This window comes from Balaenoptera borealis, assembly GCF_965194805.1.
Source record: "Balaenoptera borealis genome assembly, chromosome: 19".
Classification (NCBI taxonomy): Eukaryota; Metazoa; Chordata; class Mammalia; order Artiodactyla; family Balaenopteridae; genus Balaenoptera; species Balaenoptera borealis.
The window spans coordinates 62751559-62776932 of NC_138878.1; the positions used below are offsets into that span (position 1 = coordinate 62751559).

Below are 25374 nucleotides of genomic sequence, written 5' to 3' on the forward strand. Positions count from 1 at the left end.
GTGTAGTCTGGTGGTTAAGAGCGCAAGTTCTAGCGTCAGATTTGGCGGGATCTGAGTCCTTGCTCTGCCACTTGCCAGATCCATGACTTTCCGCAATTAAACACCTTCTTTCTAAGCTTCGGTTTATCTCACCTGGAAGATGAAGATCTTAACAGCACCAATTCCAAGGGGAGCGGTAGTTGTAAGGATTAAATGAGATCATGCAGGTAAAGCGCTTAGCACAGCTCCTGGCATACATCGGGCACTCAATAAATGATCATTATTATTACTGACAGTAATGCCCACACCTCTGGGTGGGTGAGAGCCTGGGAGAGTGCCTGGTGGTACGCGGCCGGCGTTCGACAAAAGTGAATTCTCTCTCCCTTCCCTCATGCCCGCCGGCTCCCGGGGGACCCAGGCATTCCGGCCTCCGGCCGCCCCCCCACGCCGACCCTTACAAAGGCCCTCATTCATGCCTCGCGCACAAAGCGGCCCATTCACCCGGGTCCTTTGGGCTTCCCGCCCCTGGCCGCCCCCCGAGTCTCGCCATTGGTATCACCCCCTGCCTGTCAGACTTCGGGTCCCGCCTATGACCGCGCCGCCTAGCTCCACGCTCCGGCGCCGTTCTTTTCCCACGGCTGGCACACTCCGGCAACTTCTGATTGGCCCCGCCCGCCAGCCGCTCCTCTTGATTGGCGGGCGCGTCCCTCGTGGGCGGGTCCATAGCTTGTCGCAGCGGGCGCCGATTGGCCCCTGCTGCGCTTGTGTGGGCGGGGCTTTCATGGCTGGCCCTCCTCTCTTTCTCCCCAGGCCGAAGCCTCTGGACGGCCCTGGAAGCCGGTGAGTGCCCGGGGCCCGATGCCCGCCTGAGGCGGCGAAGTGGGACTGGGCCCGGGGGAGACTGGAGCTTCGGGGCTCCGGTCGGGGCTCCGGAGGCCAGCGCGGGCTGCGGGGGAGGGGCGGTGACGCGGACACTCACCTCGGGCGCGCAGCCGGACGGCAGCGGGGGTCGAAGGGAGGGGGGTGGGGCGGGGCGCCTACACTCCCCCAACTCGAGCTCCTACTATGTGCGAGGCCGGGTCGGGGTCCTCGCTGGAGCCCCAGGCCTACTCCGCAGATGGGGAAACTGAGGCTTGCTTTGGGACCTTGGACGCTTTAATACCTGAGTCATTGCCTTCAATCCCCCGCTCCCAGATGACAGTGTCTCTATTTTCACGTGTAAAAATTGCGGACCAGAGACAGGGATCATCATGACTGGCGGAACAGAGGGGTGGGGAAAGACATCTTTGAGCCCCCACGGTGTACTTGGGCGCTTTTATTTTTATAACTAAATAATTACCTTTAATTATATTAACTCGAGATGGGTTATATTGTACCCATTTTACAGGGAGGGTAAAACAGGCTGGACAGAGGCGGTGACTGCAGGGGGACAGGGTTGAGAACAACACTTCAGAGACCAACTGTGTGCTGAGTTCCTTAACCTTTTTAATCCCACAGTAGTCCCCCAAGGAAGGCTGTAGTCTCTAATAGATGGGGAAGCAGGTTGAGAAAATTACCAGTTGGGAGGAGGAAATTGACATCTTTGAGGACCTACTACACGTTGCTCTCAAATCCCCTCTTTAGAATGACAGAAAATGGTCTGGGCTTGAATCCCATTTCTCCCTTTTACTGACTGTATGACTTTGAGCAGTTTACTTCGTTCACCTCTCCATGCCTCAGTTTCCCCATCAGAGAAGTGGAGATTCTGAGATCATTCTATGAATTTGGACAGCTGTTCTAAAAGCAGGAAAACAAACACCCGGCACATGGTAGGTGCGCTTACCACTATTTAGTCCTCAGTTCACTCCTGAGAGGACTGAAGCTCCAGAGCCTAGAAAAACATTTTGTCGTCTTCTTTGGTACTCCTAGTGCTCTCTGTGGATTGTGTGGTCCCATTTCCAGGGTCGGGGAAACTGAAGTTCAGCGAGATTAAATGATGTCGTGAGGCATTACTTGTTTAAGCGCTGGGCTGGGCACTTTCTCCCACATCGGCTTATTCATTTCATTGGCCTCAATTCGCGGAGAGGAAAGCCGATGCCCAGAAAGCTTGAGCGGGATGTGAACCCCCGGAGTCCTCAGCCCTCTCTGCCGCGGGTCCTTGACCTTTGCTCGCCAGAAGAAGGAGGGGCCCCTGGCACTGCTGCTGCCGCCGCTGCCGCCCACCTGGCAACAGGCTTATCCCCGCCTCCCGCCATCCCCCTGTCTAGAGCCTTGCAGCTCCAGGACCCGCCCCCTTCCCAAGCCGGGCAGGTGCTGGGTGACATCAGAGCCGGGCTCCCTCCCGGTGACGTGACGTGGCCCCGCCCCGCGCTGGACCGCGGAGGTAGCCGCACCTGAGAGCTCGGAAGAGGACGGGGGATTCCCGTGCCCCCTCCCCATCTTCCCGCTTCCTGTACCAAGCCGGCGCCCCCCAGGTAGCCCCGAGAATCCGCGGTTGAGGGGACAGCTACACGGGCACTTGGGTCTCGGGGAGATGGGGGTTGGGCGCTGGGATTCCGGGATCTGAGGAGAGGCGCTGGGGGGCCAGGAATCCCAGGTCTGATTAAGGACGGCTCTGGGAGTCTGGGCTCCTAGGTCTGGAGGGAGGAAGGCACTGGGGCCAGGACTGTGTATCTGGGAGCCTGAATTTGTGGGTCTTGAAGGAGGAGGGGGCTGGGGACCTGGACTCCTGGGTCTGGGGGCCCAGATTTCCGAGTCTGGGGGCAGAGAGGACCCCTGAATCCAAGCACTAGACTAAGGTCAGAGGGCCAGATGCCAAGGGCCCCAACCCCTACCCCAGGGGCGGATCCCTGGCTCCTTTTCCTTTCCAGCCCAGCAGTTTCTGCCCCTCCCAGGGCAGGTGCTTTCACCTGCGCTGGTGACAGAAATGAGCCCTGGCATAGGTGTTCCAGCAGGCTAAGGAGGGTGGGGCTGCCAAAGGGGCAGGCCCACTTCATCAGAGCTGTTATCAGCCTTCAGAATCTGGATGTCCCAGGCGTCCTCAGCTCTAGCCCGCCTGCAGTAAGGTGAGGGGGCTTGGACTCATGGGTCCAAGGGAGGAGGGGGCTGAGGGTTCCGATTCCTGGATCCTGGATGAGTAGCCTGCTGGGGGCCCACACTCCTGAGTCTGGAGGAGGAGGGGGCTGGGGGCCTGGACTCCTGGGTCCAAGGGAGGAGGGACTGGGGGCCCAGATTCCTGGCTCTAGGGAGGGGAAGCATAGGGCTGGGTGATTGTAAAAAACTCCCAAACCCTTCCTGGTCAAAGGCCGCAGGCTGGAGAGGAAGTGGGTGGGGTGAGGGTGGGGGTAAAGTCCCAGGGATGGGACTTGGCTGTGAATGGATCAGGGCCGCACGGTAGGCCTGGGGTGAGCCTGGCCAACTTGGGGCCTGGGAAGTGGAGAAGTGGTATCCAGCGGTGGGAGAAGCCTGCTGTTTGAGTGCAGGGGCCTTGGGTTTGAGGCCCGAGAGCATCAGGACCAAATGAGAGCATCAGGACCAAACGTCACGGGGTGGGCTGGGGGCCTGGGACTGCTGGTGGTGAGGAGAGGGTCTGGGGGAAAGAGGGACATGTGGCCTGGAGCTGAGTTTCCGGGTGAGGCGAAGACAAGAGCCTGATGGGACCAGATTTAAGGATGACGCAAGAGGAGCTGGGTGTTTGGAGGGGCTTCTCCAGGGATATGTCGGAGGTGGGGGGGCCTGGAGGGCAGAGGCAGAAGCACCGAGGTGGAGGAGACAGAACATTGGGGGGTTCCTGTGACAGGGGTGGCGGTGGCCAGGCAGTGATGTGGCCGTTTGAGGCAGTGGGAGGGAATAGAGGCCGACTTTTTTCCTGACCTGTGCTTAGACTGCTGTAGAATTGCCGTGGTCTGTTCACTACTGGTCTGCAGCCCCTTTAAGGGCGGGGAGGGGTCTAGCACAGGCTGGCTCCTCCAGTGCCTCCCCTGTCAGCTCACAGCTCATCTTGGTTCTGACTGTCTGAGACTAGAACTGTCCGAGACTAGAGCACCCCCAGACCAGGAGCTCCTCAACGCAGGGCCCTGTCTGACTTATCTCTGGGTCCCCAGACTCACTCTGGGCAGAGCCTGGTACTTGAACAGCCTCAGGGAATGTTGAGTGAATGCAGAAGTGAATGAATGGGGCCAGTCTCCCCATTATAAAGAGAAGGAAGTCAGGTCACAGGGAAGGAAGCCACTAACCGAGGGATGAGATTCAGGTCTGTTCTGGGGTACACCAGAGGTGGTCAGGGAACCTAAGTTACAGAAATCAGATTGACACCCTCCTAGGGCTCACATCTATGAGGTCAAGGTCCTCATCACAGCACAATCTGACCCCTTTGGTCCCTAATCTTACCTTACCTACCACCCTCTCCGCCTGGATCACCTGGCACCAGCCACACTGGCCTCTCACAATGCCACAGACATACAGGCACACACCTGCCCCAGGGCCTTTGCACGGAGCTATTTTCCCAGCCTGGAATGCTTTTCCTCCTGACGTTCCCATGGCCTGCTTCCTTCATCTCCCTCAGATCTTTATTCTGATGCCACATCAAAGAGACTTTCCCTGGCCACCCCAATTAAAAGTTCAGCTCCCCTCAACCCTAACATCTCCTGTTCCCTGCTTCATTTTTCTCCTTGGCATGTATCATCATTTAACATACTATATAATTTACTTATTTATCTTTGAATCCATCTCCTGGGATTAGAGCAGTGCGAACTCATACAAATACAATGCAAGGCAAATGTGTAATTTAAAAATTTCTGGCCACATTAAAAATGAAAAAGTAAAAAGGAACAAGTGACATGAATGTTAATGATATATTTTATTTAACCCAATATATCCAAAATATTATCAGTGCAATATGTTGTCAAATGTAAAGAACACGAATGAGCTTTTTGTTGTACTGGCTTTGAAACTGGGTGTGTGTCTTATGCTCAGAACCCACCTCCGTTTGGATTCTTCATTTCAACTTTCCAGTAGCCACACAGGGCCATGGCTCCCGAAATAGCCAGAGCAGGGCTAGAATGTAAACACCTTAGGGAGGTGGGGATCTTTTTCTGGCTTGCTTTTGGCTATATGGCTGATGCCTTGAATAGTGCCTGGCTCACAGCTTGGCTTATTAAAGAATTAATTCTTAAAAATTTATTTCATTGAAGTATAGTTGGTTTACAATATGGTGTTAATTTCTGCTGTACAGCAAAGTGATTCAGTTATACATATATATATTCTTTTTCATATTCTTTTCCATTATGGTTTATCACAAGATATTGAATATGGGTCCCTGTGCTATACAGTAGGACCTTGTGGTTTATCCATTCTATATATAATAGTTGGCATCTGCTAATCCCAAACTCCCAGTCCTTCCCTCCCTCATCTCCCACCCCTTGGCCACCACAAATCTGTTCTCTGTGTCTGTGAGTCTGTTTCAGTTTTGTAGATAAGTTCGTTTGTGTCATATTTTAGATTCTACATATAAGTGACATCATATGATATTTGTCTTTGTCTGACTTACTTCACTTAGTATGATAATCTCTAGGTCCATCCATGTTGCTGCCAGTGGCATTATTTCATTCTTTTTTTAATGGCTGAGGAGCATTCCATTGTATATATGTACCACATCGTTATCCATTCATCTGTTGATGGACATTTAGGTTGTTATTAAAGAATTATTAAATCAGGGATTCCCTGGGGGTCCAGTGGTTACGACTCGGAGCTTTCACTGCTGTGGCCAGGGTTCAATCCTTGGTCAGGGAATTAAGATCCAACAAGCCACGTAGTGGGGCCACACACACACACACACACACACACAAACAGAATTATTTAATGAATGAATGGATAGAGAGGTGAATGGGTGGAATGAGTAAAGAAAGATCTGTGGATCCATTTTGCAGACGTGTAAATCGAGGTCTGGTGGAGAAAGGCAGTGGCGACTGCCTGGGGGATCTGGGGTGGGGATGGAGCCCCGCCTCCCCGACCCTCACCCTCTGCTCTCTCCCTGCAGACCATGGCAGCAGTGACCGTGTCGGTGCCCGGGCGGAAGGTGCCCCCCAGGCCAGGCCCAGTGCCCGAGGCGGCCCAGCCGTTCCTGTTCGCGCCCCGTGGGCCGGGCGTGGGGAGCGTGCCCGGGGGCTCGGCCATGTCCCCGCAGGTGGAGTGGACAGCACGGCGCCTGGTGTGGGTGCCTTCGGAGTTGCACGGCTTCGAGGCAGCGGCCCTGCGGGACGAGGGCGAGGAGGAAGCCGAGGTGGAGCTGGCGGAGAGCGGGCGGCGGCTGCGGCTGCCGCGGGACCAGATCCAGCGCATGAACCCACCCAAGTTCAGCAAGGCCGAGGACATGGCTGAGCTGACCTGCCTCAACGAGGCCTCCGTGCTGCACAACCTCCGCGAGCGATACTACTCCGGCCTCATCTATGTGAGTGGCCTCCTTCCCCGGGAGGGCATTGCCCGGGGTGCGGGTCTGGGTGTCAGCACCACAACTTGAACCAACCTGAGGCTATTTATAATCTTTATCCCATGTCGTATGACTCTGCCTACGCTTACTTGCCAAATGATAAACTATTGCATATCAAGAGTGCCTCAGACCCCGTTGGGGGCGTCCTGTAATATTATAGGGTAGATGCTCCTTATTATTTTCCTTAAGTTAAAAAAATTCTGAATCCTCAAATATAACACATCCAAAGGTTTTGAGAAAGGGATATGGATCTGTAGTGATAATTAATGGGAGCCACTGAGTATGGAAAACTGCCTGCCTGGCTCTGTGCATTTGTTTCCTTTCATCTTACAAATAGTAGAATGTTTTATACCTAAAAGGAAACTGAGGCCCAGAGAGATTTAATAACAATAAAAACTAACATTTATTAAGCATGTACTAGGCACTCTAAAATATATTGTTTCAATACATTTGCACAATTAAAAAGCATTTTGTCCCCATTTTACAGATAGAGAAACTGAGGCACAGAAAGGTCAAGTTCCTTGACCAAGGTCACCCAGTTGGACTTGGCAGACGTGGGTAGTCTGGCTCCAGGCCCCACCACTTTGCTCTGATGCCTCTTGGGATTTAGACGGGATTGATGATAGTGATGTCGACTATGGTCTAGTCTCTGTTAAGCATTCACTGTCTCACGTTAAAAGCAAACAGGTGGAGTAGGGCAGCAGTTCTTAACTCTGCTTCACGTTAGAATCATGTTAGGAATTTTTAAAAAATACCAACGCTCAAGCCCCGCCTCACCCCATTTAAATCAGGCTCTCTGAGGGTGTGACACTGGTCTTTTTCATAAGCTTCTAGGGTGGTTCTAAGGGACAGCCAAAGCGTTATTCAGAGCAAACAGGATTAGAGAGAGTGACAAGGAATGTGGAGAATAATAATGAGAAATAATGATCATGGGTGGCTAGCAAATGTTTATCCAGCACTTGTGATGTGCCAAGTACTGTTCTAAGTGCTGCATGTGGGTTATCAGCTCACTTCTGGGGCGGAGCTTGTTCTTATCACCTGATGTTTCAGGAATGTTAAGTGACTTGGGTCCCAGGTCACATGGACATGAAGGATTTGAACCCAGGCAGCTGGCCCCAGGTGTTCATGCTCCGAACACCAGCTTAGAGGGCTGGGGTCTCACTACCTTACTCATTTCAACCGACCCCACAAGAAGAACTACAAAATACCTCGCTAAAACCCTAAAAGGAAAAGTGCTGGTTTTATATTTTTTTAAAAACCACAAAACTTTAATGAGAGTAATAAAAGAATATTTCAATAAATGATGAGATGTATCAAAAAATAAAGATAAATAAACTGGCCCCAGTATCCACCCCATTAGGGGTCACAAGCACAAGATTAGAATATTTTTTATGAAATCTGATTCCTGTTTGGGGAGGAGACTGAGGTTGTGAGAGGGCCAGTGGCTGGCTCAGGGGCCCTCAGCTTTTGGTGGCAGGGGTGGGATTTGAACTGAGGGCTGTCTGGCCCTGGATGGAGTTGGCAGCTTCTCCAGGCTGTACTGGGCCCTTATGATTCCTCACTAGCCTTTGCGAGTCCTGGGAAAGAGACTTCTGTCCAGGCCACTCCCCTGGACCTCACCAAAGACAAGGGATCAGTGGGGCACCCAAAACACTGAGCCACCCTTTTCCTGTGAATAAACACTCTGAACCCTCACGGCAACTTTGTAAGGTATCTCCTATCATCCCCATTCTGCAGGTGGGGACACTGAGCCTCAGAGAGGGGCCAGGATTTGGACAAAGCCCCACCAGCTACAAACCAGCTTAACTGGGATTTGAACCCAGGCCATCTGACTCCAGACCCTACATCCTATCCACTGCATTAGGAAGATTATTGAGAAAGTTCAGGGGAAAAAATGGTAAGGCCTGAGCTAAGGTTATGGCCCGAGAGCCAGAGAATTGGGACCTGACAAATGAAAGCGAGATGGAAGATTCCAGAAGCCCAGACAGGAAGCAAATAGGGCCTTAACAATAATCATTAGCAATTAGTGAGGGCCTGCTTTCTCCATCAGGAGCTGTTCTAAACTTCTTTCCAATATGATCTGTTGACCCCCCTCTCCACATAAGGCTGTGAGGTAGGGGTTATCACCTCCTTTGTCCACGGCTTGGAGAGGAGAAGCCATTAGCCCAGGAGTAGTTAACAGCTAACATATTAAGCACACACAGGGAGCTCCCTAGAGGCCCAGTGGTTAAGACTGCAGTGGCAGCGCAGGTTTGATCCCTGGTCGGAGAACTAAGATCCTCGCATGCCGCGCGGCAAATAGATAGATAGATAGATAGATAGATAGATAGATAGATAGATAGATAGCATGCACAGGGCTCCAGGGCCCACGCTGAGCCCTGTACTTGCAACGGGAACTTGCGGATGGCTCCCAGCAGCCCTCTGTGGAAGCGCTGTTCCCGTCCCTGTGTGATGAGAAAATGGGACCCAGAAAAGTTAAGGTGCTTGCTCAGGCCACGCAGCTAGAAGGTTCGATTCAAGCTCCACCTTGTTCGTCCTCGGGCCCCGCTTAATAAATACTAACTGGCCAACTGGTGATGGGAAAGATAGCGCTTCCCAGTGCAAGGAGTGGGGGGCGTCCGGGGTTCTAGAAACCCAGTTTCTGTCACTAATAGGCTATTTGGCCTTGAGTGGCTCAAGGTCTCGGTCCCTTCACTGGGATGCTCTGGGCAGGAAGGGAACCCATCTGCCGGGCACTGGCCATGTTCTCTGCTCCGTGAGGCACTGGAAGGTGCATGGTGACATGCCACTCTCAGAATCCTTCTAGACTGTGGGGGGGGTTACAGCTCCATTTTACCAGGACTGGCAACTGAGGCTCAGAGAGGGCAAGCCCCTCGTGCTAAGTCACACAGGGCTCGAAACCCAGGATGACGTGGCATCCGAGTCTGAGTGAACTCTTAGCTTTCAGGTGGGATGGGAACGTGAGCGTCTTGGGACCCATGACTGGAGTGCCTTTTATGGGGCCCCGCCTCGGGCTGGCTCGTTTTTATTCATTATCGTCCTTAATCCCCACAGCCTCTGTAATGAGATGGGGAGGGTTTCTCAGGGAGAAAACCGAGACTGTGGGGAGAGTCACGAGGCTGAGGAGAGGGGGAGGCAGGGAGTTGCACCTGGTGGGTCTGCAAACCGAGACTGTGGGGAGAGTCACGGGGCTGAGGAGAGGGGGAGGCAGGGAGTTGCACCCGGTGGGTCTGCCTTCAGAGCCCCGAGGGCTGGGGCAGCCACCCCAGACCCTTCCAGCCAGGTTTTCCGCAGCCGTGCCCCGGCCACTCAGGTGTCCCCGACCCTCTCTAGGCACAACAGCCTCTGCCCTTTGCCCCCTGGCCTTGGCAGCCAGCTCAGGTTCCATCTGGTATGGTTGGCAGGAGGGGGCTGAGATGGGGAGTGGCACGGGTCGGGGAGGCTCCTCTTTCAGCCAGGAGTGGGGGCCTGGGCGCCAGCAGCCATGAGATACCCTCCCTGGGAATGTGGTCCGGCCGCCCTGCCCTCGAGAGCTCCTGGGAGCTGCTGGCAGGGAGGGCAGACACCCAGCAAACCGGTTGTTCTGCTCTAGACTGGCCACCCACCCTCCCATCCTTAAAAGCTTGGCACCTGGGAGCCGGGCAACCTGTGGTGGCCACACCCTCGCTCTGCTTGAGAAGCTCTAGCCATCTGGGAGCTTAAAGCAGTTCTGCTACCAACCAACAAGTAACCGGCTAGCCATTTAACTAGCTAAGTAGCTAACTAGCTGGCTAAGTAGCTAACTAGTTTCACAGTTAACTAGCTAAGCCCCTAAGCAGCTAACTCTCTGCTGGATTAGCTAGCTTAGTCCAGCTAACTTAGCTAGTTAGCTCTCTGGGTTGGTTTAGCTAGGTGATCAGCTAGCTCTCTAGCTGTCTAACTGCCTCTATCCATCCTAAGTGCGTCTTATCTACCCGAGGCTCTGTCCGAGCTGGAACAGTTCTTAAACCTTTACAGGGTCCTGCACTCAGGCCCAACAGCTGTGTGGACAAATTCAGGGTGTCCATGAACTTGGATGCAAAAAAAAAAAAATTACATCTTTATTTTCACTCACCTTGAGAACCTGTTTAGCATTTCCTCCAATAAGAAGGAACCACCAAGACGGTCGTGGAAGCAGGTCCTGTGAGTCTGTTATGAACAGAAACTGCAGACATGCTCTTGTCGTGTTTCAGCTGCTGCAGATACCGGGAGCACCCTTCCAGAAATGTTCTATGTGTATTCAGGCAAATTCATAAAAATATTCTTCTTGCACCCCTTTCAATGCAAACAGTTCTTACCTTGTCTCCTTTCCGTGGTAATGTTTTGGAGATAGTTCTCTACCTGTATACAGTACACCGAAAGCATCATAGGAATTCATTGTATGACCGTACATCCAGATTGTCTCCAGTCTTCCACTGTTTTAAAAATGATGCTACAGATGAACTTGCACATGGTCCTTTCACGCATGTGCGAGTCCAAGCAGTGACAGGGCTACAGAGCCTACCTTCTCTCTCTGTGTGTGAATCCTCATCCGTACAGCACCTTTGTGCAATTTGGAAAGCTTCTTTTCAACCATCAGCCTGAAACTGTTTGTAACAAATGTTCAAATCTACATTGTTGTGGTGTGAATGGCAGCCCCTTTGCCAGATGTCCTTGTGCAGTGCACAACCTGCCCAGCTGTACACGGCAGCCCCATGCTGCCCTCTGGGCCACAGGCAGGCAGCTAGTGAGGCCCTCTCCTTCTTGTCCACTGCAGACCTACTCCGGCCTTTTCTGTGTGGTCATCAACCCGTACAAGCAGCTTCCCATCTATACGGAGGCGATTGTGGAGATGTACCGGGGCAAAAAGCGCCACGAAGTGCCGCCCCACGTGTACGCAGTGACTGAGGGGGCCTACCGAAGCATGCTCCAGGGTGAGTGTGGGGCTTGGGCTGCTGGAGGTGCCTCTTCAGTGGGGACTGGGCTGGGGGTCAGGATCAGATGACAGGTCAAGGATTTCAGACACTGTGAGGCTTCTTTGTGGGGCAGGAGGTAACACAAATGGAGGGCCGAGTGGGCAAGGCTCTGGGTCCTACCAGACAGGCCCCTTTTTATCTGTTTCTCTGTTCACCCGTTCCCTCAACAAGTCTCATTTGGGACCTCACTGTTGCCAGCTCTTGCAAAAATTCCTCTTGAAACAGTGATTCTTAAGAGTGTTCATTCATTCAACATTTATATTGTTGACGTGATCTACATTGTCATGGGTGAATGGCTGCCCCTTAGACGATGGGCAGCATGGGGTCGCTGTGTACAGCTGGGCAGGCTGAGCACTGCACAAGGATGTTCGTCAGAGGGGCTGCCATTCACCCCATGACAATGTCGATCAGTTCTGCCAAAATTCCATAGTTCCCAGGTAGTATTCATATTACACTCATTAGATATTTATTATGTATACATACATACATATATATATATATATATAAAATACCTGCAAATACCTGCATTATGCACTCAAACATATTTATATATAATGTTTTTATAGTCACATTATAAATTTGTATTTAGTCAGAGGTAACATTTTATTTGGTTATATAATCTGTTACATATTTTTTATACTAGTTAATATAACTTAGGAATAAATGTTCAAGAAAATAAGAGTGAGTGCCTACTCTGGGTCAAGCACTTTTCAGGGATGAACACATTTAACGTCACAGCCACGCTATGAAGGAGGTGTGCTCGTTATCCCTGGTTGCCAGATGGGGAAACTGAGGCATAGAGCAGCGCACTCACTGCCCACCATCCCACGGGTGGGTCAGTGGCTGAGGTAGGATTCGAACCCAGGGCCCCCAGCTGCTGCTTGCGTGTAGGTCACACTGTGTATCATGTCCTCATCCTGGGCTGGGCACTGTGAATTTTGACATGTGACCCTCCTGGATTCTAATACCTGACCCCGACTCAGCCTCTTGCTTGCTGTGTAACCCTGGGAAAGTGGCTGTCCCTCTCTGAGCCTCAGTTTCTTTTTTTTGGCCACACCATGAGGCTTGCAGGATCTTAGTTCCCCGACCAGGGATTGAACGTGGGCCCCAGCAGTGAAAGTGCCGAGTCCTAACCACTGGACCACCAACGACTTCCCCCTAAGCTTCAGTTTCCTCAACCTGTAAAATGGAGACAATAAACTCCAACTGAACAGAATGTAATTCATTCAAGAAACTTCAATTTGAGCCCCTACCGTGTGCCTCCTTGTGCTGAGCATGTGAAATTCAAAGACATGAGAGCAAGATTCTGGATCCCAGGTTCAGCCCTGGATACAAAACAGGCCACAATACTGTATTATATACTAGCTGGTATATTAAAAAAAATTGTTTTTGAAGATTCTGAGTTCTGACTATGGCCCTGTGAGGTAGGGGGCTGTTTTTTTTTTCTGGCTACGTGGTGCAGCTTGCGGGATCTTAGTTCCCCGACCAGGGATCAAACCCAGGCCCCTGCAGTGAAAGCACCAAGTCCTAACCACTCTGCCCCATTTTTCAGATGGGGAAAGTAAGGCACAGAAGACCTCAGAGACTGACGCAAGGTCACACAGCAAGGCGGGGAGGTGGCTGGGCCTTGAACCCATGTCCATAGGGCTCCCAAACCAGGCCGCTAACTCTGAGGCCCTATTGAATGCAGCCCTGTCTCTGGCTTAAAACCACCCAGAGACCTCCTGCCCTCCTTAAAAACCATCCAGACCCTTTAATCGTGGTCTCCAAACCCATCTGCATCATCTCCAGCTCTGCCCCCTCCCCCAGCCTCACTGGCCTCCTTGCTGTCTCTCAGACATCTCCAACTTGGTCCCACCACAGGGCCTTTGCACTGGTCATGCCCTCTGCCTGGAATGCTCTTTCCCTGCTTCCTCGTCCTTTAGGGCTGAGCTGAAATAGCACCTCTTCTGATACACCTTCTGGCCCTCGACCCCTCCCCTCAGTCACTTCTTATGACTTTAGACCGGGGCTTCTCAATCCTGGCTCTGTTGACATTTGGGGCTGGATCAGTCTTTGGAGTGGGGGGTTGTCCTGTGCATCATAGGATGTTAAGCAACATTCCTGGGCTCTACCACTAAAGCTTGTAGGACAACCCTCCCAGGTTGTGACAACCAAAAATGTCTCCAGACATTGCCAACTGTCAAATCTTCATTTTTAGTTTATGGGGTTTTGTTGTTGTTTTGTTTGTTTCTTTGTTTTGCTGTGCTGCATGGCTTGTGGGGATTTCAGTTCCCAGACCAGGGACTGAACCCAGGCCATGGCAGTGAAAGCCCAGAGTCCTAATCACTAGGCCACCAGGGAACTCCCCTAGTTTATGTGCTTTTATCCCCCACTCAAGCGGATGCTCCATGAGGGCAGGGACCTTGCAAATTCCCACTGCTCTCAGTGTCTGACACTTAGTAGGTGGTCAGTGTGCATTTGTTGAAGGGTTGTGTCGGGCCCAGGGTGAGCGCAGGAGGAGATGGTGAGGACTGAGCTGTGCTCTCTGCCCTCAAGTTGGGCAGATGACCCACCAATGGGCCACCAGTCACCATAACTACCATTCTGTGGCCTGTTTTCTATTAGAGGCTGAGCCTGGGGTCCAGGATCTCACTCTCATGTCTCTGAATTTAACACACTCAGCACAAGGCAGCACACGGTAGGGGCTCAAATTGAAGTTTGTTGAATGAATCACATTCTGTTCAGTTGGAGTTTGTTGTCTCCATTTTACAGGTGAGGACACAGGCTCAGAGAGGGGTAGCTGCTTTCCCAGGGTCACACAGCAAATGAGAGGTTGAGTTAGGGTTAGGTATTAGAACCTAGGAGGGTCACACAGCAAATGAGAGGTTGAGTTAGGGTTAGGTATTAGAATCTAGGAGGGTCACACGTCAAAATCCAAGCTTTTCCTTAGCCCTTGGGAAGGATTTTGAAAAGAGGGTAGCCAGTGTCTCGCTGGAGAAATCCTCCCAGGTGACGCATCCCCCTCTGTCCCCTACAGATCGTGAGGATCAGTCCATTCTCTGCACGTGAGTAATCCTGAAGGACTTCCTGGAGGAAGCGGGGTCCCGGCTGGGCGTGGCTCTGCTTGGAATGGGCGGGGCTTACCTTGGAACATTGCTGACCCTTTTTGTTTCCCTTTGTGCCCCCCCTTAGCGGGGAGTCTGGGGCTGGGAAGACAGAAAACACCAAGAAAGTCATCCAGTACCTCGCCCACGTGGCATCATCACCAAAGGGCAGAAAGGAGCCGGGTGTCCCGGTAAGTGACCTGCCTTGGGACGTCCTCTGGACCCTGCCACCAGCAAGGCCCCCTCCATCTCAGGTTCTGCTTCCCCCCATAACTAACTCCCTGCCTCCCTCATGGAGGGACACAGTTGTGGGCCTTCTCCTGGCTGCCCATGCCCCCTGTGTCCCTACTGTGTGCCTGATATAGTGCTGGGAGCAGAGACACAAAAATGTGAAGGCCAGTCCTTGGCCTCATTGGCCCTTGGAACAGCGCCTGGCGCACAGTAGGTGCTTACATTCCAGAGCATTCACTGTGTGTCAGGCCTGTTTAGGTTCCGGCAATGCCCAGGTTTACTCTATAAGTGGGCATTTATATAGTACTAGTCCCTTTGCTTCTATTACTGTAACACTCCAGTGAGGTGGGTGTGGTCTTCCTGCATTAAAGACGGGAAACCAAAGTCACAGCTGTGGTGAGTTGGTTTTCCGAGGCCACACACCCAGGAAGGGCTAGCCTGGATTCAAACCCCGGGTGCTGCGGGTACCCCCCCGACGCCACCCCGCTCCACATGGCCAGTTTCCCCAGCCCCTCGTCTCTCCGCCTCACCCCACCCACCACCTGAGACCACCAGTTCACCTGTGTGTCTGTCCACGTTCCATGTGCTGTGTCCTGGTCCGTGTCCCGGTCCGTGTCTCGTGTCCTGTGACTTCCTCAGGCCTCCACCAGCACCGTGTCTTATGTGAGTAGTGGGGAATCACCTCGAGTCCTGTCACCCCTAATACCACCTGGGTCACCCCAGACCACAGTCTTCCTGGCAGACAGGGCCCCCTCAGGCACTGATGGTCACCCCTGCCAGGAAGCCACATTGCCACTTATGGCAGTCCTGCTGTGTGCACGCCCAGCCCCACACTGTCATTTCACACAACCCTACTGTGTGCACACAGGCCCCCCCCACCCCACTGTTGCTTATGGCAGCCCTACTGCATGCACACACCTAGGGCCCATGCTGCCATTTAGTGTGGTCCTACCGCACATGTGCAGACCCCAACCACACAGCCGTTTCTGTTAGCCCTACTGTGTCTGTGCAGACTGGCCACAGATCCCAATGTGAAACAACCCAGAGGCCACAACTACCATTTATTGTTGATCTGCTAAATATATGTAGACAGAGCCCACAGACACCACGAGGTCACACAACCCACAGACCCACACTGACAGTTATGGTAGGCTTAATGTGTACACCCAGCTCAGGCTAGTGTCTGAGGGCTCACAGGGCATTTAAAGAAATAGTTGGTGTCTTTGAGAGCCTGGCTGGGAAAGAGGGGAAGGGGATTGCTGTTGACTGAGCACCTACTATGTTCCTGGCTCTGACACCGAGGTGGCTGTAGGGAAGTTCAGAATAAGATCCCTACCCATGGGGGTGGGGGGAGGGATAAATTGGGAGTAGGGGATGAAAAGATGCACATTACCGTATATAAAATAGATAAACAACAAAGATTTACTGTATAGAACAGGGAACTATATTTAATATCTTGTAATGAACTATAATGGATAAGAATCGGAAAAAGAAGAATATAGGTATATACATATATATGTATAACCATATCATTTTGCTGTATACCTGAAACTAACACAATATTATAAATCAACTATACTTCAATTTTAAAAAAAGGTTCCTGTCTTAAAAAAATAAATAAATAAAAAATCCCCACCCATGGATCAGCCTGACTGGGGGAGGAAACTACCAAACTTCCAAACAGTTTGAAGCACTTTACTTAGATGGTATAAGATTTTTCTTTAATTCTGCAAGTGATACATGAGTACATATTCACTGTAACAACAGCAACAACAACAAAAATCAGATAAAGTGAAATTCCTCTTTCCTTCTCTCAGTCCTCCTTCCTTGGAGCGTCTTATGCTGTTGACAGTTTGGTGTGTATCCTTGCAGACCTTTCTCTAAATGTTTACAGACATGTGTCTATCCTTATAGAAATAGGAGTCTCGTTTTGTGGTGTGCTTTTCCCTCAATTTATTTTTTATTAATGGGATCACACTGTAGGTATTTTCCTGCAACTTGCTTTTTGTTTTGTTTTGTTTCCACTAACAATGTATCCTGGAGATGTTTCCTCAGATGTTTCCTTGTTCCCTTCACAGTAGACTGAAGGGCAAGACCCAGATGCGGGAAAGCGGTCACACACCCGGACACACAAAGGCCCCTCACACACAGACACTCAGCCAGCTGTGACACAGACCCACCCCCCTTACAGCTGGGCCAACCCCCCTGCCCCCACTGACGCGCCATCCCCCGCGCCCCTGCAGGGTGAGCTGGAGCGGCAGCTTCTTCAGGCTAACCCCATCCTGGAGGCCTTTGGCAACGCCAAGACAGTAAAGAATGACAACTCCTCCCGATTCGTGAGTGCTGGGGGAGGGCGGTGCCTGGGCCTGAGTCAGTGAAACAGGAGCTGGGAGTTTCGGAGGATGGTGGAGGGGAGGCAGGATGTGTGGGTCTGTTGAAGGAGGAGGGGCCTGGGGGCCGTGACTTCTAGGTCTGAGAGATGAAGGAGCTGGGGACCTGGGTCCCAAGGAAAGAAGTCAGAGGGGCCTGGACCTTGAATTCCCCTGGGAACTGCCCCCCGAACTGGAACCTCATGATTGGAGTGGGGGTCAGTGGAGGGAGAAAGCAAGAGGCAGCCCTGGCCCTAGGAGGGGTGAGTGTGGGTTGGCGGTGCTCTCTAGGCCCGCGGGATCCTTGGCTAAGTCCCTCCACCTGCTCCCCTCGCAGGGCAAGTTCATCCGCATCAACTTCGACGTTGCCGGGTACATCGTGGGCGCCAACATCGAGACTTGTATCCTCACCGCCGGGAGGGGTGCCTGGTGGGGGGGACGAGGGGTGGCAGCCAAGGAGGGTGGCTCTTGGGATCTCACCGCTTACGGAAAACAGGCGTCCACACTCGCCGGGAACGCTGGCTCCCTGCAGCTCAGAAACTGTGCCTCAGTTTCCCCCTCTGCAGAAGGGGAAGGATCCTAGAACCTCAGGAAGGGGCAGAGAGACAGCATCTCCACGTGAAGGGAGGAGGGCAGGACCTCCTGGAGCTTTTAGGAGAAGGCCAGCCCAGCCTCGCTATGGGGCTATGACTTAACCATAGAGAAAGGTCGCGAGCGCAGGCAGCAAAAGGGGAAGGCGCGTGGGGCTGAGTGGGGGGGGGGGGGCGGGCAGCGCCAGCTTCCAGAGGCCTTGCCCCGTGGAGTCACACGGGACGTGCTTAATTCCCAGCTATGCCAACACGTGTGAAATGTTTTCTACCAGGCACGCTCATCAGAGACTCCGCACCCAGGGTTTTTACTGGGGGCTGATCACATAGGCACTCTCTCCCTGGCACGTACCCAAATTCCAGAGTCCCCGAAGGAAAGTGGGTGTTCAGAAGAAACCATGTTGTTTTGCACAAACAGTTTAGGTGCAGGGGGCCCCTCCTATCAGCCAAGGAAGGCTGGGAACCCTCCCGAAATCCAGGTTCCCAGACACCAGCCAGAGGCGGGCCTTGCAAGCCGGCTAACTCAGGCCAGCTGTGTCAAACCTTTCCCACACATGCTCGGTAGGAACTTAAGAGAGAAAACCCAGAAGCTCCAGGAGTGCAGAGCTTAAGAGAACGAGCGAAGAAATCACACCCACCCGCGTTCGAATCCCAGCTCTGCCACTTTGAGGCTCTTGAGCATGTGATTTGACCTCTCCGGGCTTCAGTTTCCCCCTCTGTAGAGGGGGACGGATCATAGAACCTACCCTGGAAGGGTCTGAAGTGAGGCAGGTTCTAAGCATGGCCCCTGCCACATCGTAAGCACTCAAGCATGAGCTATCTGGGAATTCCCTGGCAGTCCAGTGGTTAGGACTCAGCGCTTTCACTGTGTAAACGTGCCATGTGGCTTTCCTAGAAGGGAGAAGCTGAGAGCCCCAGTAGTCATACGGGGAAACTGAGGCTGGGAGGGTCATGACAGCAGGAGGTATTCTTATCCTTGGTAGTGAAAAACCAGGCACAGCTGCAGTGTTTGACACATAGTAACTCATTTACCCCAACAGCACCTCATAGACTCATGGACGGGTGTTAGTATTGGGCCCCTTGCACAGATGAGGAAACTAAGGCTCGAGGCTTAAGTGACACAAGTCCAAAGCCACTGGTCCAGTTAGCGACCAGGTCGCCGGCCGGGGCTATGAGTGACTCCACTGTTCCACGGGATAGCCGGGGGGTCCCCTCCATGCGGCACCTTGACTCGCCCCCCACCCAGACCTGCTGGAGAAGTCGAGGGCCATCCGCCAGGCCAAGGACGAATGCAGCTTCCACATCTTCTACCAGCTGCTGGGAGGCGCCGGGGAGCAGCTCAAGGGTTAGTGTCCGATGGCTCCCCACCCCTCCCCGGGGTCTGGGTGGTAGCCGCGTGTGGACCCCCCGGGGCGGAGGACATGGGAGGCACTAACCTTTGTCAAGCACCTGCTTTGTGTCAGGCTCCTGCTGGGTGGTGGATTCTCTCGCCTCCCGGATCCCACCGCCCCTGGTTTCTACCGCCTCTCGACTCCTGCCACCCCCAGACTCTGCTGCCCTCTGGTTCCCGCTGTCTCCCGGGTCTTGCTCATGCCGGCTACGTGGCCATGTGTCTCCTGCCCACACACTTCTCTCCTGAAACTCCGGGGCTCTGCTTACTCCAGCGGGTGCTGTAACAAGTCCAGCTTTGCCTTCTCGTGGTTCCCGATGATGGTGGTTTGCGTGGCTTGTAGGCTCCTGCTGCCTCCTGTCTCCTGCTCTGCGCTCCTCCAGCCTTCTGGCTGTGGAAACGCCCCAAGGCCGTCTCCTCTACGGTGGCCCCGCTGCCCTGTGGCTCCCCTGTCATTCTGGCTTCTTCCACCCCGTAGCTTGGGCCGCCTCCTGGCCCCTCCGCACCCAGCCTCCTGCTCGCGGTGGCTTCCGAACCCTCTGCCACCGGCCCCTCCTGTCCCATGGCTTCTGCTAACTCGGGCACCCGCAGCCCTGTTGCTTCTGCCAATGCGCGGCTCCTGCCTTCTCTGGGCAACTCTGCGACTAGAGAATCATTATGGAAGGAGGGAAGAGGAAAGGTCTAATATGTGCTAAATACCCACTTCACGCCCGGCCCTTCCTACCAAACCCTTGAAGAATGGATCCCCACTCATTTGACAGAGGAGGAGACCGAGGTTCCTAGTGGGGAAGTGATGCTCTTCCCGGGGTGGCTATTGAGGAAGCCGGGACTTGAGTCTGACTCTACAGCTCATTCTTGACCTTGGCCTCCGCCCGTTACTCCTACAGCCGACCTCCTCCTGGAGCCGTTCTCCCACTACCGCTTCCTGACCAACGGGCCATCATCCTCTCCGGGCCAGGAGCGCGAGCTCTTCCAGGAGACACTGGAGTCCCTGCGGGTCCTGGGATTCACCCACGAGGAAATCACCTGTGAGTGAGCCGTGAGCCCAGAGCCCCCCATGAAGGATGGGGGTGGACACCTGGCCATGCATTGCTCGGTTTGAAAACTAAAACAGGGAACGGAGGAAGGAGGAAGCTTTAAATAGGGGATTGGGAAGGACACACTGTGTTGGTGATGTTTGCGCAAAGGCCTGGAGAGCCGAAGGTGTGAGCATTGGTGCTATCGGGGGAAGAACAGTCTAGGCAGGGGGAAACAGCGTGTGCAAAAGCCCTGAGGCAGGAAAGGCGTGGCATGTTTGAGGAATTGAAACTTCTCGAATGGATTCAATTAGTGGGTGACCCAGGGGAGTGGGGAGATGGAGCCACAGGGGCAGGTGGGGCCTCAAATGCCAGCCTGAGGGGCTGGGATTTGTCCTGAGGGCACTGGGGAGCCATGGGAGGGCTGGGAGCCGTGGAGGAGCAGCTCTGGGCCGTGTGGAGGATGGACTGTAGGGCAGGAGGAGGCTGAAGCGAGGGTGCAGGGAGGACCCTGCCCCTGGCCCGGGGTCTTCCTTGGTTGGTCTGGGCTCGGGGGGCACTGGGGTGAAATACTCAGCTCATTACCCGTGTTCTTCTGCTTTGCCCCCCACCTTTCTCACCAAACAGTACATTTTGACAATAGTTCCGTTGCAGTACTGTATTCGTTTGCCAGGGCTGCCATCACAAAGCACCATAAACCGAGTGCCTTAAACAAGTGAAATTGATCATCTCCCAGGTCTGGAGGCCAGAAGTCTGAGGTCAAGGTGTTGGTGGGGTTGGTTGGTCCTGGGAGAATCTGTTCCCTTCCCCTCCCCTAACTTCTGGTGGTTTCCTTGTTAGAAGCGTCACCTGATCTCCGCCTTCAGCCTAACGGGGTGCGCCCGCCTCCCTGCCCAGGCATCTGTATGCAAATCTCCCCTTTTATAGGACACCCATCATTTTGGATTAGGGGCCACCCCAGTCCCGTATGATCTCATCTTAGCTTAAATAATTACAGCTGCAACGACCCAATACCCAAATCAGGTCACATTCTGAGAGGTCCCAGGCATTAGGATTTTAATATATTTTTGAAGGGAATAGAGGGACACGATTCAACCCATTACGTGCGCATAGAGGGGGAAATCTCAGTCTTTTTTCCAGCTACCTGGCATTTCATTGTCTGGATGAATTGTGATTCCTCTCACCAGTCCCGCGGAGACCCTGATTTCCAGTTCTGAGCGGGGCCGGGCCTGGGTCTCATTCTCCTCTGGTCTCCGGGGCTGTGGAAGGCCTCGGGAGCCACTGTAGGCTCCAGGGCCAATGGGGAGGGCTGGAGACACGACACAGTCAGTGCCAGGTTGGCTGTCCACCCAGGCAGCGAACAGGCCAGCGTCCTCAGGCATATTGACACAGGGTCCCAGGCCTCCCTGCTAGATTTCCCAACCACGGGTTGCGTAACTGCCCTGCTCCTCCCTGGGCAGCTGACAAACAAATTCAGATGGAGGCCACAGTGGGGGCCTGAGCCTCTCAGGTACCGCCTGCCCTCCTGACACAGGTCACCTCAAGTAACCCTCCTGCCGTGTGGTGGGCGCGGGTGGCAGCTCCGATTTTTCCAGTCCCGAAACAAAAATTTTGCACCACCGTCGGCGTGTAGTGACATAATCTGAATATGATCAAAGGTCATCGTGTGAAAACCGAGTCGCCCCGGGCCCCTCTGAGCCCTAGTTTTCCACTGTTAAGCTTCCTGCATCTCCTGCCAGAAATATTTCAGACATGTAAGAAAAGACACACATTATTCTCCAGCCCCAGGGCTGATGTTCAGCTGTAATGTTGATCAAAATGTTACCGTATTTCTGGGACTTCCCTGGCGGTCCAGTGGTTAAGACTCCGAGCTTCCACTGCAGCGGGCACGGGTTCGATCCCTGGTGGGGGAACTGAGATCCTGCATGCCACCCACCCCCTCCAAAAAAAACGTTACCGTATTTCTCTCCTGATTTAAAAGTTCCTGCGCAGTGGTTGATCCAGATGGGCCCCACCTCCCTGACCTTCCTCCCAGGACCGGCTCAGAGGCACCAAATAACCATGAAAACACCTGGCATATCAGGCCCCACACCCTGGCCTGGGTCCTGCATGGCACTGGGGTGAAATAGCTCATCACCCCCGTGCTAGCGTGGGCTTTGTCCCCTACTTTTCCCACCAAACAGCATGTTTTGGCAGTTATTCTGGTTTTGTAGGTATAGGTGAATTGCAGGGTTTTTTGTGGTTGCAGAAGGTTTCACTGTTTAGATGAGCGGTGATTCTTGCAGCCTGTCTGTCCCTTGCAGACACACCCTTCGGGTGACTGCATTCTGTTGCTATTGGAACGAACCCCCATCCCCCCAAAAGTGCCAAGAATATCCTTATAAGTAGGTCTTTGTGCCCATGGGTGAACAGAACTGCAGGATCAGCTCTTAAGCCACAAAATGCTGAGTCCAAGGAGAGGTGCAATTTTTGGTTTTATCCAGCTTTAATGGAAATTTAACAGCTTTATTGAGGTATCATTCACGTACCAAAACATTTACCTATTTAAAGTATATATCAGGGAATTCCCTGGCGGTCCAGTGGTTAGGACTCCGCACTTTCACTGCCAAGGGCCCAGGTTCGATCCCTGGTCGGGGAACTAAGATCCCGCAGGCCTTGTGGCGTGGCCAAATACAAGCCAGTGGCTTTTAGTACCTTCAGAGCTGTGCAGCCGTCCCCACAATCAATTTTAGAACATTTTCAGTGACCTAAGAAGATACCTTGCGCCCCTTTGCGGTCGTCTGCCGGTTTTCCAATGGCAGCCCTTGGCAACCACAGATCTGCTTCCTGTGTCTATGGATTTGCTTATCCGGGACCTTTCATATAAGTGGAATCATACAATATATCATCCTCTGTGGCTGGGTTCCTTCCCTCGGCATGATGGTTTGAAGTTTCATCCATGTGGTCGTACGTATCCGTGCTTCCTTCCTTTTTACTGCTGAATAATTTTGCTTTTTACCTTTTTCTTATGGAACCTTTCAAACAGGTATGCAAGTAGAGAGCAGAGGGTCGTGAACCCCCCACCCCTCCCCCAGGAACCTGGCACCAGATCCAGCAGTTAGGGGCTCATGACTTCTTGGCTTTTAGCTCTAACCCCCAGCCCCTTTCCCTTCCCCCAACCCCACTCTGTTTTTTTAACTTGTACTGAATCGACCTCGCCGCCGTCCAGAAGGTGGCGCTAGTTTCCAGTTTCTCCCACCCTGTCTCTGGAGCACCTGTTCCCCGACGTGGTTGCCAGCAACCACTGTTGTCAGCTTTTTTGCTTTTGCTGGTGTGGCAGGTGGATGGGGTCTCATAACAGTGTGATTTTGTGTCTCACTTCCAAGGAGTGGAGCCAGCCGGTCACCTTTTTTTCTAGACTGTCCTTTGGAAGAAAGAGGAGACAGAGATGGGGAGTTCCCTGGCGGTCCGGTCCAGTGGTTAGGACTCGTAGGTTAGGGATGGCCCTGGGTAAGGATGAATAATCATCCAGTTTGTTAGGGGTGATGATACGCTTGTGAGTCTATCAGGAGATGTGCTCATTTATTTATCTTTTGGGAGGTGCCTCGCTGCCCTGCCGCAAAACCTCGCAGCGTTTCCGGGACTCTCGGCTGTCCCCCCCGCCCCGACACCCCTGACCCCCCGCCCAGCCCCTCCCACTGCCCAGCAGGGGAAACCCGGGCCCAGGAGGCCGCTGGCTTGCCCCAGGTCACGCCTCAGTAATGCACCCCCCACTAGTTAACTCTTGGCCATTTGTTCATTCGTATATCGATTCATTCAACACATGATGGAGTCTGCGGGCCAGACCCCTGCAGGCGCTGGGAGAAAATGAACCGTGACCAAGACAGAACAAGCCCCTGCCCCCTGGAGCGCTGAGACCCAGGGAGCATCAAATCACACAAGTGGATTAAAGTTGATCCCCTGTTAGAGTGATGGCTGGAAGGTGCATGGAGCAGTGACTCTGGGTCAAGGGGGTGGGGGGTGGGGTCTCGGAAGGGGCGGGGCAGCCCCAGGAGGAGGTGGCGCTTGGCTGAGCCCTGATGGTCAGGCAGGAATTAAGCAGGTGTAGGTGGTCCTGGACCGCCTCTATGGGGAGGGAACTCCCAGGGCGAAAGCCTGGGGGCAAGAGAGAGTGTCACGTGTTGGCGGAGATGAAAGAGGTTGGCCTGGCTGGTTGGAGTAACTGAGGGGCTGGAGCAGGTGGGAGGATTGGGAACAGGGTGCCGAAGACCTTGATAAGGGATAAGATTGAATCCCAGAAGTAGTGGGGACTGTGGAAGGAATTCTTCCCCCCAAGGTGGCAAGCTGAAGTTCATTCATGAACACATTCATGGAGTGCTTACTGTATGCAGAGGATACAGTTAGAAGATGAATAAGGAACAGATACTTTCCACAAGGAGTTACGATCCTGGACATGGAGAGGAAAAATTCAGATTTGTTGCACACCCCGGCGTGCCCCGAAAACTATACCAAAACCTTTTTTCTCTGGGGGGCTAGAATTCATGGACCGTAAAATTCGCCACTGTCAAGTATACAGTTCAGTATTTGTAATATATTCACAAGGTGGTGTGAATAATCACTGCAATTTCACTGTCTAATTCCAGAAACTGAGTCTCTTCTCAGCAGTGATCTTTTTTTTGACTACATTTCAAAGGTATGAAATTCAAAACGAACTAAAAGTCTATGATCATTCCAGTGTCCCGGGCTCCCAGGAGGCCACCTCTGTTAGCTGTTTCTTGTGTGTCCTTCAGAGTAAGGCTTCTTGAAGCTGTCAGGCCAGTTACCAACACCCCCCCCCCTTCTGTTTTCAGGGATTTTTTTAACTTTTTTTTTTTTTTTTTAATTTATTTTTAGCTGTGTTGGGTCTTCGTTTCTGTGCGAGGGCTTTCTCTAGTTGCGGCGAGCGGGGGCCACTCACTATCGCGGCCTCTCTTGTTGCGGAGCACAGGCTCCAGACGCGCAGGCTCAGTAGTTGTGGCTCACGGGCCCAGTTGCTCCGCGGCATGTGGGATCTTCCCAAACCAGGGCTCAAACCCGTGTCCCCTGCATTGGCAGGCAGATTCTCAACCGCTGCGCCACCAGGGAAGCCCTAAACTCTTTTTTTTTAAAAAAAATTTATTTATTTGGCTGTGCTGGGTCTTAGTTGCAGCACGCAGGATCTTCGTTGCAGTATGTGAGATCTTTTTAGTTGCGGCATGCAGGATCTTTTCGTTGTGGCATGGGGAATCTTTAGTTGCGGCATGCAGACTCTTAGTTGCA

The 25374-nt window shown here is 53.0% G+C and overlaps 1 protein-coding gene across 5 annotated transcripts in view; it reads left to right on the top strand.

Moving 5' to 3' along the window:
• Positions 1 to 735: 735 nt before the first annotated feature.
• Positions 736 to 25374, top strand: part of MYH14 (myosin heavy chain 14) — a 90379-nt gene continuing 65740 nt past the window's right edge. For 2 of the 5 annotated variants that reach the window (XM_082367590.1, XM_082367586.1), the window contains exons 1-10: positions 736 to 819; positions 5996 to 6406; positions 11220 to 11376; positions 14438 to 14465; positions 14593 to 14695; positions 15375 to 15398; positions 16979 to 17071; positions 17442 to 17505; positions 18938 to 19036; positions 19969 to 20109. In XM_082367590.1, coding sequence (XP_082223716.1) covers positions 5999 to 6406; positions 11220 to 11376; positions 14438 to 14465; positions 14593 to 14695; positions 15375 to 15398; positions 16979 to 17071; positions 17442 to 17505; positions 18938 to 19036; positions 19969 to 20109 — 1117 coding nt within the window. In that variant the 5' untranslated portion in view covers positions 736 to 819; positions 5996 to 5998. Of the gene's footprint in view, positions 820 to 2295; positions 2433 to 2999; positions 3024 to 5995; positions 6407 to 11219; positions 11377 to 14437; positions 14466 to 14592; positions 14696 to 15374; positions 15399 to 16978; positions 17072 to 17441; positions 17506 to 18937; positions 19037 to 19968; positions 20110 to 25374 lie in introns of those variants that run through there. The other 3 variants (XM_082367587.1, XM_082367588.1, XM_082367589.1) reach the window with 3 other exon arrangements.